General features: G+C 44.0%; 1 protein-coding gene across 1 annotated transcript in view; it reads left to right on the forward strand.

The window, feature by feature from the left end:
- Nucleotides 1-15009, forward strand: part of LOC117480234 (G patch domain-containing protein 8) — a 32158-nt gene extending 17149 nt beyond the window's left edge. Inside the window, exons 3-5 of the mRNA XM_034127481.1 lie at nucleotides 4477-4614; nucleotides 9244-9374; nucleotides 10319-15009. Of these exons, the coding sequence (XP_033983372.1) occupies nucleotides 4477-4614; nucleotides 9244-9374; nucleotides 10319-14258 (4209 nt within the window). The 3' untranslated portion in view covers nucleotides 14259-15009. The remainder of the gene's footprint in view (nucleotides 1-4476; nucleotides 4615-9243; nucleotides 9375-10318) is intronic.

A 15009-nucleotide genomic window follows, 5' to 3' on the forward strand; every position in this document is an offset into this window, starting at 1 on the left:
TTAAGGTTATATCTACATATGTTGTTGCTAGTTACAACATCTGAAAATTGAGATAATGGAGATCTAAAAGAATGAATACAGTTGACAGACAAGTCAATGCAACACCTATTAGCTGTTGTTAGTAATTAAATCAACTCTATACTTGACAGAAGCAGCATGAGTAAATGATCGGAGCTGGAATGTTTTTTGTACCTTTGTCAAAAAATAAATAGATAGTATGCAGGAACAAAGAGAGAAAGTGTATTACAAGTAGAAAACATCTATCAACATAATGATGGACATATACTGAGCAGTTCAAGGGTTCATTGAGAGACATAATGCTTATTGGCATGTGACCTTGTATGACCTGTGTTTTTTAACAGCTCTGCAACTGCAATTACCATAACAATGGTTTCCTCAAAGCAAGCCGTATTCATTAAGTTTTTACTTTTTCTCTTCCCTGCAGTGGTTCTCTTCGGTTATCATATTTGAACAGAGAGAATCTGTTACCACCAGTTATGTTGCTACTGGGCTCTCTTTTTCTCTCTCTGTGGATTTATTATGCATGCTGAGCCTTTTTTCGCCCTATCTTTTGCTAGTTTGAATAGGTTTTTTTAATTCATACTGAACCAAGAGTGCAATTAAAACCTTAATTGCCATGCTGTTAACAATGATCACAACTGACCAGCTCCGTCTCAGTATGACCAAGCCAGCGAATGTAATAATAAAAAAAAAAACGATATTCAATTACTTACCATCTAGACCGCATGTAGTCACAGTAACAGCCATCACACCTACGTATAACAACATAAAGACAGGCACAAGAGAAAAGATCAATTTGTTGAGGGTCATCTCACCATATGCTTGTTTGCTCTAATAAGGTTGTTTTTGCTCTTTTTATTCCTTTTTTTACTCCCACAGAGACATCTAATTTGTTTAGGCATGGCTATAGTTGATCTCGCTGTGCATTATGTCCCATCCAAACATCCCATTATTCGAAAACACATCAAATTAAGGAGGTAAACTGCTCACAAAATGAAGTGCCAGAGTTACTGTACCTGAATATCAGTGTGTTAGTCCTCCCTCACACTGTCTGTCTCTCGGATGAGTGCAGCCATCCATGAAAATGCTGTTCAATATTTAATTACAACCAGCAAGAATGTGACCGGTGAGACAAGTGAAACAATTAAGCCCAAGTACAGTAGGCCATACAGAACACTATTTCAATTCATTATTTGTATTGATTGAATCATAGCAAATAATTCAAAATGTACTGTACATAAAGTTAACATCGGCTCTTAATCAGTCTGTTCATTCATGTATGTTTTATTTATGACCAATGTGTTGTATTTCATGACCACTTAAACCACTTCACCGTGTGTTCTGATGACAGGAAATGCTTGACTACTAACCTAACCTTGCTTTAAGTGGATGTTACATATGTATCACATAATACTGTATACTAATTTAAACCTTGCCTCAACCCTACATGCGGTCTCTATCCGTCCTTGAGGTTCCACCTGCAGTCAGCTTACTGTCAGAGTGTTAGTAAGAGTTAAGTTATGATAGTGATAAGAATATTATCTAAGGTGCCTCTGATTTTCTGCGCACCATCAGCAGTCTTGAAGGTCAAGAACACCCGACTAAAACATCTGAAAAGCTTATAGTTATGCTTATCTGAAGTCTCTGTACAGTGTGAAGACTGTATCACATCTAATCCATGGTGCCGTTTTTATTTTATATGCTGCAATAGTTAGACATTAAAAAAAACGGGCAGTTTGAATGGGGGAAATGGCAGTGACAGGGGGGTTGCATCAGGGAACTGCCTCCACAGCTTTAATCTGCAAATCCCCCAGAGGTTCCTCAAGAGACTCTTTTTTTTTTCTGAAGAGTTTCTCATGAATTCATTTTATATCATTACTTTCCAGTGTACACAGTTTCAAACGCTGACACACCCCGTGTGTAAAACACTTTAAGCGTGACTTGTTCATTTCCACAAAAGCACGAGATATTGAATTACATGCGTATGTGTGCCTGAAACTCCGGTTATGGTTCATAACAACTCTTATTTGTGGTATAATTTCAGCTATGAAGAGGAATAACACGGCTCTTTCCCCACAAATTGACGATAAGTGAAAAGAGAAAAAAAATGCATGAAAACTAATTTACATTCATAGCCTCGCACAAACACTCACACACATAATCATGCAAACAATCACTGTCCGTTCAGGTCTGCGGATATCACTGTTGCTTTCTCTGCAAACAGATTTATGATAGTGAGGTAAATTGAGGTCTAGGTTAATTTAGCACGGGTATATCAGGATGGCAGACTGTGTGTGACCGTGCATGCATAAATGTGTCTGTGTCTGTCCATAAATATAATTCTGTAACTGTGTTGGTACATAAAAGTAAAAAATATATGAGCCGTATACATTCAAGGCAAATGAAGGATGTGTGAGGAGAATGGACAATGGCATGTGAGGATTTCTTGGACATAAATAAATCGCTCCTAAGTTCACACACACACATTTTCTGCTTTTATGCAGTCACACCTTTTGTCATGTGCGTACACCCCTCTTTGCGTATAACATTTTCCCTCTTCAAAATAATTACCCTGACAGAACACAGAGAGGTGAGAAGAAACGGCTAGAGGGTACAAAGCCAAGAGCAGACAAAAATACACCCATGTACACACAAATGAGTATATGGAGACATGCACACGTACACATGCTCCTATATAACCATGCATAAGCCCAGAGGTTGACAAATTCGCATCATTCATTATCGCAATCTCATCACCCTGGCAGCACTCGAACGAAAGCTGCTCGGGGTGATTGGATCATTTCCTGGTCGTGACTTAAGCCTGCAAGGCAGATCGATACCGCGGCGCGCACACACACACACACACACACACACACACATATGCACTCACGCACACAAAGAGGAACACAGGATCAATGTATATTAGTTACCTTTCTGTTGATTTCAGTAAATGGGAGTCCTGACAGCTTGATGGTTCATTCAGCCTCTTCTCCTCTTCACCCAAAGCTAGATGGAAAGTGTTAAGGAAGGACATTTCCCCTGCATGCGTGTGTGTGTGTGTGTGTGTGTGTGTGTGTGTGTGTGTGTGTGTGTGTGTGTGTGTGTGTGTGTGTGTGTGTGTGTGTGTGTGTGTGTGTGTGTGTGTGTGTGTGTGTGTGTGTGTGTGTGTGTGTGTGTGTGTGTGTGTGTGTGTGTGTGTGTGTGTGTTTGTGTGTTTCTGCGAGGGCAGGCAGGGTTATTTCTCCTCTCTCCTGCGTTGCTATCCTCCCTCTCCTTTCCTCTCACCTCTGTTCCTATGTGCAGGCATATTACGGAAGCAAATTGGGGCCAATAGACTCTGTCACTGCCTGACCCAGGGCTCACCAAACAGAACAGGAGCAACGCAGAGAAAAAAAGGCAAATAGAGGGGATATAAGGAGATAAGCGAAAGGAGGAAAAGAGCGATTTAGAGAAGTACCGGGGAAAAAGGCTGAGACAACACAAGAGATGGCAAAGAGAGGGACAACAAGCCATGAGATGGACAGAGGGAAGGAAAGAAGCAGAGGAGGATAGAGAGTGAGAGAAAGAAGTGACAACCTCAAATTAAATTCCCATCATGTCAGTGTAGAACAGAATTCAATAGTGTTTATTGGCAGCCCCCAGCCTCAGGGAAATTACATTCTGTTGCAGAGCATGGCATGAATGCACACACACCCCTGAACACACGCGCGCACACACACAGATGCAAGCACACATCTATTGTACACAACACAGTGCATGTCCTCGGAACAAAATATATAAATAAAAAAGTCCTCTGGTTGATGTGAGGATGCAGATTTATTTTTTCTTTCCCTAAGGTCCATGAGCCATTTGTGTAGAGCGTGTGTATTTGCCCATCCATGCTCTATTTACACGCCTTAATAGGTGTGTGTGTGTGTGTGTGTGTGTGTTCTTGTCCGGAAATTTCACATGCACAGTTTAGCCAAAGTACAAAAGACTAAGTTGTGCATTGCATTTCAGATGCTCTGTTTTTCTGTCTGTCGGCTACAATTGGCACTTTATTTGCAGTCAGACTCAGACTATTTGCCATTATAGTACATACGCAGGTTTCTATTACACTGGCTGCATTAAATGTGTCCCCCGGCTCAAGTTGCCATGAACACAGGGATTCAGTGCCTTTGTCCAACAGCCATCAGCAGCAGAAAAGGCAGCATACTTTAATGGGAAGCCGTTTAACAGTTTTATGCGGAGCACATGTAGAGGCTATTACTTACTGCTGATGTCTCTGGGATGCAGATTTGCTCTAAATCGCTAACAATCTGCCATTCTTTCAACCATCCTCCCACCCCCCACTGCTCTTGCTTCCTATCTTTGCCCCTCTAACCCTTAATGTCTCTGTCTGTTTTTGCCTCTCAATTCTATCCCCCTATCTTTCCAACGCACTCACTCGTTCTCTACGCCTCTCTCCTTCTCCAGGAGTGTGCAGAGAGAGCTTTGGGCTGCTCAGTGGAGGATCTGAAGGCTCTTTTCTACTGTGAGCTGTGTGACAAGCAGTACCTCAGACACCAGGAGTTTGACAACCACATCAACTCCTACGACCATGCACACAAACAGGTAGGCCTTCATGTGCTACACCGGCACTGCAGCTACACACACACACATACTTTTTAACAGCACAAAAGCAGACTTTTTTTTATGATCTCTTGTCATGGATTTTTCGGTTTGTCAACCGCGTGTTGACGGAACGCTATTTTACATTTCAATGTCAATCTGCCCATAGGGTACAGTTTCGCCACAGGTAACAGTAGGAGTGTGGAAACTGCATCATCTCTCACAAACTCACACACAGAGGTGGAACCGCTTAACTCGAGGAAGATACTCACACATAAAATGTACTTACACACACACTGTGGTGCTGCAATTGAATTTTATATTTCGATTTTAACTGGCTGATATATTAGAATAAACTTTTTTTGATCAATACAGGGCAATTTAGGTCAGTGTAGCCAACTGCAGTTCAACAGAATTATATAAACTATAAAGTAGAGTTACTACATAAATATACACAATATAGAGTAATACGAACGTGTCAACCCTTATGTTTAGTTTACTTTGAATTTAGTTTTGGGGTCTCAAAGACCCAACTGCTTTAAAGGTGGGGTAGGTAAGTTTGAGAAACCGGCTCGAGATACACTTTTTGTTATATTCCATGGAATGCTCTTAACATCCCGATAGCAATGAATATCTTAAGTGCTTTGACAAAAAAGTAGGCATTTGCCTACTTTTCAGGCAGACACTAATTTCTGTTCAGTTTATCATGTTATGACAATTCATTTGAAGAGACTTGACACTTAGATGAGATAAGCAATCTATTACCAACCACATCTATCAGATTTACAGTGTAGTTACAATGATGGCGGAGTAATCAAAGTAAATTTAAAATGCAAGCAAACATTTTAGAAACATACTAATTACTATTTCTTAAGAAATAAGTTAAAGGTAGGTAAGTTTGAGAAACCGGCTCGAGATACACTTTTTGTTATATTCCATGGAATGCTCTTAACATCCCGATAGCAATGAATATCTTAAGTGCTTTGACAAAAAATCCATAAAAAAATGTCATCTGTGGAAGCTGTAGCGCTGTAAAAAGCACGACCAATCATTTTAGCCGGCCCGGCTAAAATAACTGGATGGCCTACCTGCCTGTCAGCCTTCCATCTGTGCACAAGCTTATCTCGTGCCCTCATTGGTCATGTGCGCATTCGTGTGTGTTGGAGGAGCGGCTCTGTAAGGAAGTGGCAGATTTTCTCCGGCTGTGTATTTTCAAATTCTAGCGATCTCGAGCTGGTTTCTCCAAAATTACCTACCCCACCTTTAAGAGTATTTATAATTACAAAGTCAAATATACTTCCTTTCCCCCCCTTCTGACTTATATATAGACAAGTATAACATATGTAATCCCACCTTTAAACTATTATAGCAAAGTCATTCTCATAGAATTAGGATAAGTAAGACCATATCAGGTTGATAAAACAATGTTAAGTATGTTTTTAAAATAGTAAGGGAGGAAATATTGGTACTATGTAGTTAAACAAGTAAGTGAATAATATAGTTACAATAAATAAATACGTACTGTAAATAAAATTGACTTGAGCACTAGAAATAGCCAGATACAATCTGGCTATTTCCCAAGTGTATAATAATGGAAGATTTTTGTTTCTCTAATTTAAGATTGACAGCACTTCATTTATATGTAACTGGTACATAAGGATGCTACTACACAATTCTCTTTATTCTTCAATTTGTACTTCCTCCAAAGAGAAAAATAGATATTCTGTACCAAATAAAACATGGAGCTATTAGTCATAGCTCAAGTATGATTCTATGATTCCAGTTTAGACAAGATGAGAATTTGGACCAATGGACCATTAGGGAAAGGCCCGGAAGCAGGTTTGCTCCTGTGTTCTGCTTTCACATCCATTTTCAACCTTCACTTTGGACTAACAAGCTGAAGGTTCTGCTGATAGCACACTCTCCTACAGCTATCTGTTTTTCTGCCAAGCATACACTCACACACAAAAACATACAGACATGCACTTCCCTGTGTACACACTTGTCCGCAAAACACAAGCAATCACTCAACCAGGGCATGCCACTTCCCACTTCTAAACGCCCACGCGGTGCAACATGAAATAAACATTAAACAAGACTGTCCCTTCACTGTCATTGTTCTTTGTAAATGAATCGTAGCAACTGCAGGCCAATGTTAATGCTTTGTTTTAGCCAGCGGCGGGCACATGAAACGAGCTGCATGAGGCACTGAGCTGACAGTAGCCACAGGCATTGTAGGAACACACACACACACACACACACACACATACACACACACACACACACACACACACACATATGGACATGCATGCACACACTGCCTACTGAGCAGACAAGAGATGAAATTCAGGCTGAAGACAGCTTCCCTGCAGGAGTATTGGCTTTGGAGAATGGGAGCTGATTGCGTTTGCTCTGTCTCCTCTCCTTGTCATCGATTCAGGGATAAACATGTCTGAATGCAGTGCTTTATCAGCATTTACTGCTGATTACAGAAAATTGCTCATTACAAGAGAATTACACTTCCTTTTAAATAAAGAGCAATCAGCCCATTAGCATGGCCTCTCATATCCTACATAAGAATACATCATTCCTCATTCTAAGGCCCTAGTGGATACGAATCAACTCTGACTTATCCATAGTTGCCTCAGCCTGAGCACTTCTTAACACATCTAAAGGAATATTGATCGGGGCTTTGACAGACGGATTGAGCTTCACGGCACATAGCTAGACTGGCATGTTGGGGAGCAGGAGTATTACTGCTCCCTGCTGTTGGGACATGACATCATCTTTGAAGACAAAAGTATCCGCTTTAAAGTGGGGAACGGAAATATCTCTACCCTGTGTTCTCAGAGAAAATGGTTCTGCATGCAATATTTTGTTTGGCTCTAAATATAGCTACAGGTTTGCCTGCAGTGGGACACGTTCTTTAAGAGAGAACAATAACCTGGCAGATTGTGAATGCAAGAGGAAGGAGGAAGAATTCATCTTCATATATTCCATGTATTATAGACTGCTCTCTCTGTCTCTCCCAGTGATTGCCAAGGACAGCTACAGTACAAGGACTCTGATCTTTCCCCCTCCCCTTCGTCCTCCTCTTCCCTGGCTCCTGTCCGCAGTCGTTCATTATGTATGCCTTTCTGCTTGAACATGATTAATATTTCCCATAGAATGAGTGTGGCATCAAAGCACCTCGGAGCTCCTTATCGCACACTAACAAACACACACTAGCACCTACACTGTAAGACATGTATGTTTGGCTGATGCAAACCCACATGTGCTGCTTCGTAGGCAAATACTGAATGCTGCATTCAGTGAGCTGACAGTGGGATGTTAAGCATCAACCAATAATGTAGAAAGACAGGCGATTGTGTAAGACTCAGCAGAGATTAACCTGACGACTGTCAGCTCCAGCATAAGATCTTGGTGTAAAAGAGAGTGAGTGTATAAATAAATCTGATGTCTAAGGGGCTAATCTGATGTGTGTGTGTGTTGATACACTCTGTATGGGTGGATACTAGCGTAACATAATCTAAAGTAAGAGTGGTGTAATCCTTTTGCAAATTATACTACTGAATAAATTCACAAATATATAAAATAAACAACAGATCCTGATTTTATAAACAGCTGGTAAATTGCACACTCAGTTATAGCTCAAATGTGAAGCGACAGACTGTAAAACCAGACATATAGGAGGGATAGTAACACTCCATACTGCAGCTATCCTCAAACTCCTTAGTCCGTCCTCAGCCTTTCAGACACACACAGAGACATAGAAACACACCAACATGCACACACACACACCTGCCAAGCATGGATAAAGAAGGGATTAAAGTGTATCAGAAAAGGAAACCGGAGAGAAGCGTAAATCATTGTTTCCCTGGGAGGATTGGCACACCTATGGCTATAGACACTTCGTCTCACACTCACAGAAAAATTGAGCTAATTGTTTTTATACAGTATGATGCAGGGTGAAGACCAACCAGTTTGCTCAAAATAAAATCACTCACACTATGGCGTGTTTGAATTATGTGTTTTGCATTTGTACACACACACAAAAGTATTACTAATAATAATAATAATACTCGGCACAGTTCTAGCAGTTTTCCAGCCAAAATCCTTGACCTTTACAGTGTCTTAAATGGGTATTTTGCAAATGATAAGTAGAAAATCCTTTGTAGCAGATCAATGTATTTGGTACGCTCCAGCTAAAGAGCAGATGTCATTGTATTAAATGGTCTCTCAGACCAAGCTGTGATGATTGAGAAAGGGTTGAACCTTTTTGAAATTTCAAGAGCATCATCGTCATTAAATCACTTATGTCACTCATCTCAACCGCGTCTGTAATCTGCTTTTCACCAGTTGGGTTGTGTCTCAAGCTGTGTGTCGGGGAAAATATGCTTTCTTCCAGGCTGAATGGAGTTAATTGGACATGAGCTTTGGATGAGAACATCTGCAAATGCTGCTGACTGATGTGTGGTTTGAAAGACAGCTGCCTGCAGGGAGCTTCCTAAAACTAATCTCTCCCTGTCTCTTCTCTTCTCTTGTGCCACTCTCATGCTCCTTGCTACTTCGTGCCCTTCACATCCTTTTTCTGTCCCTCCCTCTATCATGCTTCATTTCCACTTCCTGCAGAGGCTGAAGGAACTGAAGCACAGGGAGTTTGCTCGAAACGTGGCCTCAAAATCATGGAAGGACCAGCGCAAGCAAGATAAGGCTCTGAGACGCCTGCACCAGCTCGCACAGCTGCAACAGGAAACCCAGCGGTGAGGGGGGGAGAGTTTATTTGTGTGTTTCTGTGTGAGTGTAATATGACCAGATGCAGGAGTCCAGAGGGGTTAGAGTGCATCACATCCAGTCAACGGTTCTTATATTTGATGGATGTATTCACAGGTTCACAGCACCCAGTTGTCCTAGACAGGTCCCAGGTGAAGTAAACACAACATGAAAACTCATTGTTGGCGACTCTCTGAGAGCGGATGATTTGTAGGAAGGTTAATATGAGTTTAAGAGAAAAATGAATGGTAGAAAAACAAGTGAAACAAGTTCAAAGATTAAACTTGCCTTCGGGCTCCCATCCTAAAGTAATCACAGCATTGGATGAAAAAAACAATACATCATGTAATCCTTATCTTGATTGCACCTATTCCTTGTGCAATTAAATGTGTTTTCATATAATCAGAGGATGATTATGTGAGAGGCATAACTATGACTTTCAATATAAAACCTCAGCTTTTGTCTTAGTTTGTTTCTTCCTTTTGTTTCTTTCCTTGATTTTGTATTTCCTCAAAAGCATACTGATGTGTTGTTATAATTACACTTTGTTGTAATCTTCTTTCTAAGAATATATATAATTACAAAATACCACATCCATGAACTTGAAATACTTGTACATATTTGTTAAATAGTGACAAATGTTAACTACGTTATTTTGAATTCAAAACGTTGCTAATCACTGTGTACTGTACGTAATCATGTACATGACATAACTACAAAGGTTAACATTTGGAATGCAACTCATAACTAACTAATGATTGATTGAATAAAACTGTTCTGTAAAATGTCATCAATTAAACATTTGATGGATTTTCTGTCAAATTAATGCTAGATCAATACATTACACATTATTAAAATCCAAGCTTAAGTGAAATCCAAGCTTAAGTCATGTCAAGTTAAATCAATCAAGAATATCTCTCTCTTTCTGTTTCAGAGTCCCGGTGAAAACTTCTGGACTTCGAAGTACAGTCAAGACAGTGAGACATCAAGAAGACAGAGAAGTGGACCAAAGAGACCGCAGTCCTGAGGTCAAACCTGAACAATTCAGCCGCAGCCAGAGACCCCCTCCTCTGCAACCCAGGACATCCAGCCTCAGCCACCAACCAGAAGATCCATGGCGATCTCCTCCCCCGATACCACCAGTCGCTCCTCTAGCAGACTACCCACTAATCACACATCCAGCATCCAATACTGAGCCTCCTGCAGTGAACCCCCCCTCTCTCCTGGACTCGTGTCCCCAGCTGCCTCTCCCTGTGCGGGGGACAGCGGGAGGCAGGCTCGGGGTGTCCTTCTGCTTCTCACGCAGGGGGCCCAGGCTGGAGCCTTCTGCCTCCGTCTTCTCGGACATGGAGGAGGAGGAGAGAGAGAAGAGGGAAGAAATGAAAGAAAGGATCAAGGGGATGATGGAAGATATTGACAGGGAAACTGGGGCAGCAGAGGAGGGGAAACACAGTAAGAGTGAAAAGCATGAGTCCAGATCTGACACTGTTAGACTAAGCGACACGGGGCCAATCCCCAGAGAAGCTCCCAGGGAGGAGAAAGAGATTGAAAGAACAGACATAGTAAAAGCACACTCGACTATTTCCACAGCAATACCTGATAATCAGAGTCATGATTTACTCTTCTTGCCGTCACAGACCCAGCTGGAACACATGGAGCCTGAACATACTAACAGCGAGACAGAGGATGGGAGGGAGGAGAGTGAGTATATGTGTGTGCTGGGGAAAGATGACTCTACCCGTCTGAGATGGCCTGTCAGTTTGCTCAAGTTCACCAACTCGCAACCACCCATCTCATACAGTTGCAATCCACTCAGTTTGAACCCACAACAACCCGAACAACTCACAGAGAATGTGCAGGAGTCTCAACAAAATCAGTGTGCTCTCTCTGATGAATCAGATCTTCGTGTGCCAGCTATTCTTACAACAGGCTCTCCTCCCTGTGTACAGAGACAGACAAGACAAAAGCTGAAAGCACAAAGACATAAAGCTACGGATCATTTCAAGGCAGAGCAACATATTGACGCGGAGACAGAAGCACACCTGTTCAAAAACATTTCTCTGTCAGAAACAAGACCAGAAAAAGGGAGATGCGCACTAAGTATGGAGAACTGTGTGAGGGAAGCTTCCCATCCATTTGACCCCTCTCATGGTGACAGCTCTTACACAAACTCCCAGAATCCTCTGGGAGGCAGATTAGGGGGTGCGAGAGGGATCAAGGAGAGAGCGATCATAGCCCTGAGCTGTAAATTAGAGTCTGTCACCCAGCCTGGCACACAGAGGATGTGCATTAGACCGTCCAGGAGTGAGTGTGGGAGTGAGACAATGTGCAAGTGTGCTGCACAGCCGAACGGGGGTGTCTCAGAAGTGTCACGCAAAAAGAGGAAAGCCAGCACAAAGAAACACAAGTTAGGAAAGAGGAAGAGGGGAAAGACAGAAAAGGCTTCAAACGAGCGCCAATCAGCAAGGTGCAAAGTGAGGAGTGTTGTCTCTACAGTCTCCACTGGCAGGGAGAGGAGTGGAGAAGCTGGAGGGAGCTGGGGGAAGAAAAGGAGGCTGAGGGAGACGGGGGAGGCGAGGATGAGGAGGGTGCAGAGAGCAGGGAGCAGCTGTCTCCTGGGGAGATGTGAAGCCGAGCCAGTATCTGTCTCTGTCAGGCAGAGGAGGCCTCACAGCACTGAGTCGCAGGCAGACAGAGAGCAGGCAGAGCGCTGCAGCGTCTCCCAGCTCAGCAGACACTCAGCCCACAGACACAACAAGGGGGGGGGGGAGCGAGACGGTGATGCTTTGACTTTTCCCAGGCGGTCTCACTTCTCCTTGCACCCCTTCTCACCAGGATGTAACTCAAAGCTGTTTTGGGAAAGAGGTCACCATAGCAACCCCAGGAGTTTCATTGACTGCTGTTACCCTGACAACAGCCGTGGTTGCAGCCCTGCGAGAAAGAGAAAACTCCTCCACAGGGACAGGAAATTCATTCATAGTAAGAGGAAGAGTTCGAGGCATTGTGAAGTCTGGAAGGAGACAGGGAGGGGAAGGAGAATGGGAGGGCGTTCAGGTTTTAGAGACATGGATCTGATTTCGGATACAGAACAGTGGGAGTGGATGAGGGAGAGCTATGGTGGAGGTAGTGAGGAGGGCAGGTCGAGGAATGAGTGGAGAAACAGAGCCGTGGAGTGGGATCGGGCGGCGAAGTTTAGCCCCATTCCCAGCAGCTGGGGCAGGAGAGGCAGACGTCTGAGCACAGAAGATGTAGACTGGGACATGTGCAGCGTGGACAGATGGACCTGGGGCAGCAGTGACAGCTGGGAGGACAGGGGGACACAGAGGTCCAGGTCAGGCTCCAGGACAGGGGCAGACAGCAGGGACAGCCCGGGCTGTGTGTGGAGATCTGCAGGAACCCGGCGCTCCAGCCCGAGGCCCATCTCCAGCCCTGAGTGGTGGACGTGTAGGCAGACAAACAGCCCCCAGAGTGGGGTCAACACACGGGCCAGCAGAGGCCTCAGTCCACGCTCCTGCAGCCCCTGCAGCAACACCAGCATGTCCGAGCTGAGCTGGGAGTGGAGCCGGAGCAGCACCTGCTCAGGAGTCACAGTGGATGGGTTGAAAGTAAGCTCCTATAGGACATCCTCGGGAACCACAGGACCCTCATCTGAAGCGCATCTGAAGGCAGAGAACCCCACATTAACTTCATCCAGCCTTACCTCTTGCTCCTTTTCTCATTCCTCGCCCTCCAGATCAACTTTTGCTCCCATCGTCCTGAGCACACACCATTGTGACACAAGCGCTTCTCAGCCGAACGAGCCCAGTTCACAGTCTGAACTTGGCCATGAACCCTCTGCCCTTGTCAACACAAGCAGGTCAGACACAACTCTTCCAGGACTTTCCACTAAGTCTCTGCCACAGAAACCAGCCAGGGTGTTGCTTCTCCCTCTCATAGGGAAACTACCTGCAATCCAGAGGAAGGCCAGGAGGAAAAGAGGCCTGCTGGAGAAAAGTCAGGAGAAAGAGGGAAAGGAGGGAGATGAGGCTAAGGGCAGTGGACTGAATCCTGGCACAGTTGTCAACAGTCAGAAATGTCCTCTGGACATGGTTGAGTCAAACCCCAGCAGCACGCCAAATCTCTGCCTCTCGCAGATTAGGACTGATGACAAGCAGACGGGTGGAGAGACAGCGCCGCCAATCAGCTTTACTGCAGAGGAGATGGACAAATATCGCCTCCTGCAAGAGCAGGCAAGAGAGCACATGCAGAAAATCCTGGAACAGACGAACGACAGCGCAGATACACACACAAAGACAAACTACACACAAACAACACAGACAGAGAACTGTGGGACTTCTGAGGGACAATATACACCTGCACACTTGCACAACCCTTCAGCGCCTCAAACCCAGTCGCTTCACACAGACACGCTGCAAACACAAGCACAGCACAGACTCCAGGTCAGACTCCCCCCTCCACATGTGACCCCACAAGAGAACTTTACTCAACCCATGGCTCTGAGGGTCCCTAACCTCCCCCCTCTGTCCAGCCTCCATCATATTATTTTACAACACGCAGCCCTCTCCATGCCCCCATCGTCCTCTTCCTCCTCATCAAGATCTCCTGCCATCCACCCTCACCCCGCTCAGCTCCCTCACCCTCTGCCACCTCTCCACCCCTCTCACGCTCATCACCTTCACCTCTCTCCCTTCTCTATATCATCCCTGTTTCCCTCCATTCTGCTGTCCCATCATCCCATCGCTTTTCTCCCACAGTCCCCCACTTTCCATGCAAACCCACTCGCTCCACTCTCCCGAGTAGCGCTGCAACCGTTGAGCCCTCAGTCTTTCATGGACAGAGCGTGGCCGGTGAGGTTTCAACAGAAGGCGTTGTGATTTTTACAGAGTGGCTGCCATGTTTATTAATCTTTCTTGGCAACTCAGAGTTGTGAGAGAAAGAAGGGGAATATTTGATTTGGACAAAAGCCTGCTATTTGAAATGGGGATGTGTCAGTGCTTTTACTAGAATGAACTTCAACTCCCTTTCGCATATGCCCCCACACACGCGCATGCACAGAATCGGCCCAACATTTGACTGTGTTCAAATAAAAATGTGTTTCTCCATCTAGCCTCTCCTGTGTTTCAGCAGACATCGAGAACAGACTTTGATCCTTTACTTTTCCCATCATTCCTCATTCATGCCCAGAATAAAGGGAAAGGTGCACCTGCTATTCAAAGACAAGCTGGGCTTGTGTCATCCTCTCTTTATCCTTCTGAACCACAGACAGACCAGCTGCCTTTTGAAGTATCCTTCATGCCAGGGACAGAGGGACAAGAAAGAGTGATAATGCTCTCTCCTTATCTCCATTTCATACAGGTTATCTGAGTTAGTGTGACTTTCAACAAACATAAACAACATTTCAGCAACCGGGGGGCATAGCACAGCCCTTTTAACCTTGGTGTGTACTGTATTTGTGTGTGTCACGGTGTGCAAGGTAATTCTGGACTGACACACATACACAGTAGAAAAGACAGCTTATTTCCATATCTGACACATGTAAAGACCTGTTTTGTCTCTATAGTGTAAATATTCTGACAGTGAGTAATAACATTCGAAACAATAAAATGAAATGTGGATTGAACCTTG

This window comes from Trematomus bernacchii, unplaced genomic scaffold, assembly GCF_902827165.1.
Source record: "Trematomus bernacchii unplaced genomic scaffold, fTreBer1.1, whole genome shotgun sequence".
In the NCBI taxonomy this organism is placed as follows: Eukaryota; Metazoa; Chordata; class Actinopteri; order Perciformes; family Nototheniidae; genus Trematomus; species Trematomus bernacchii.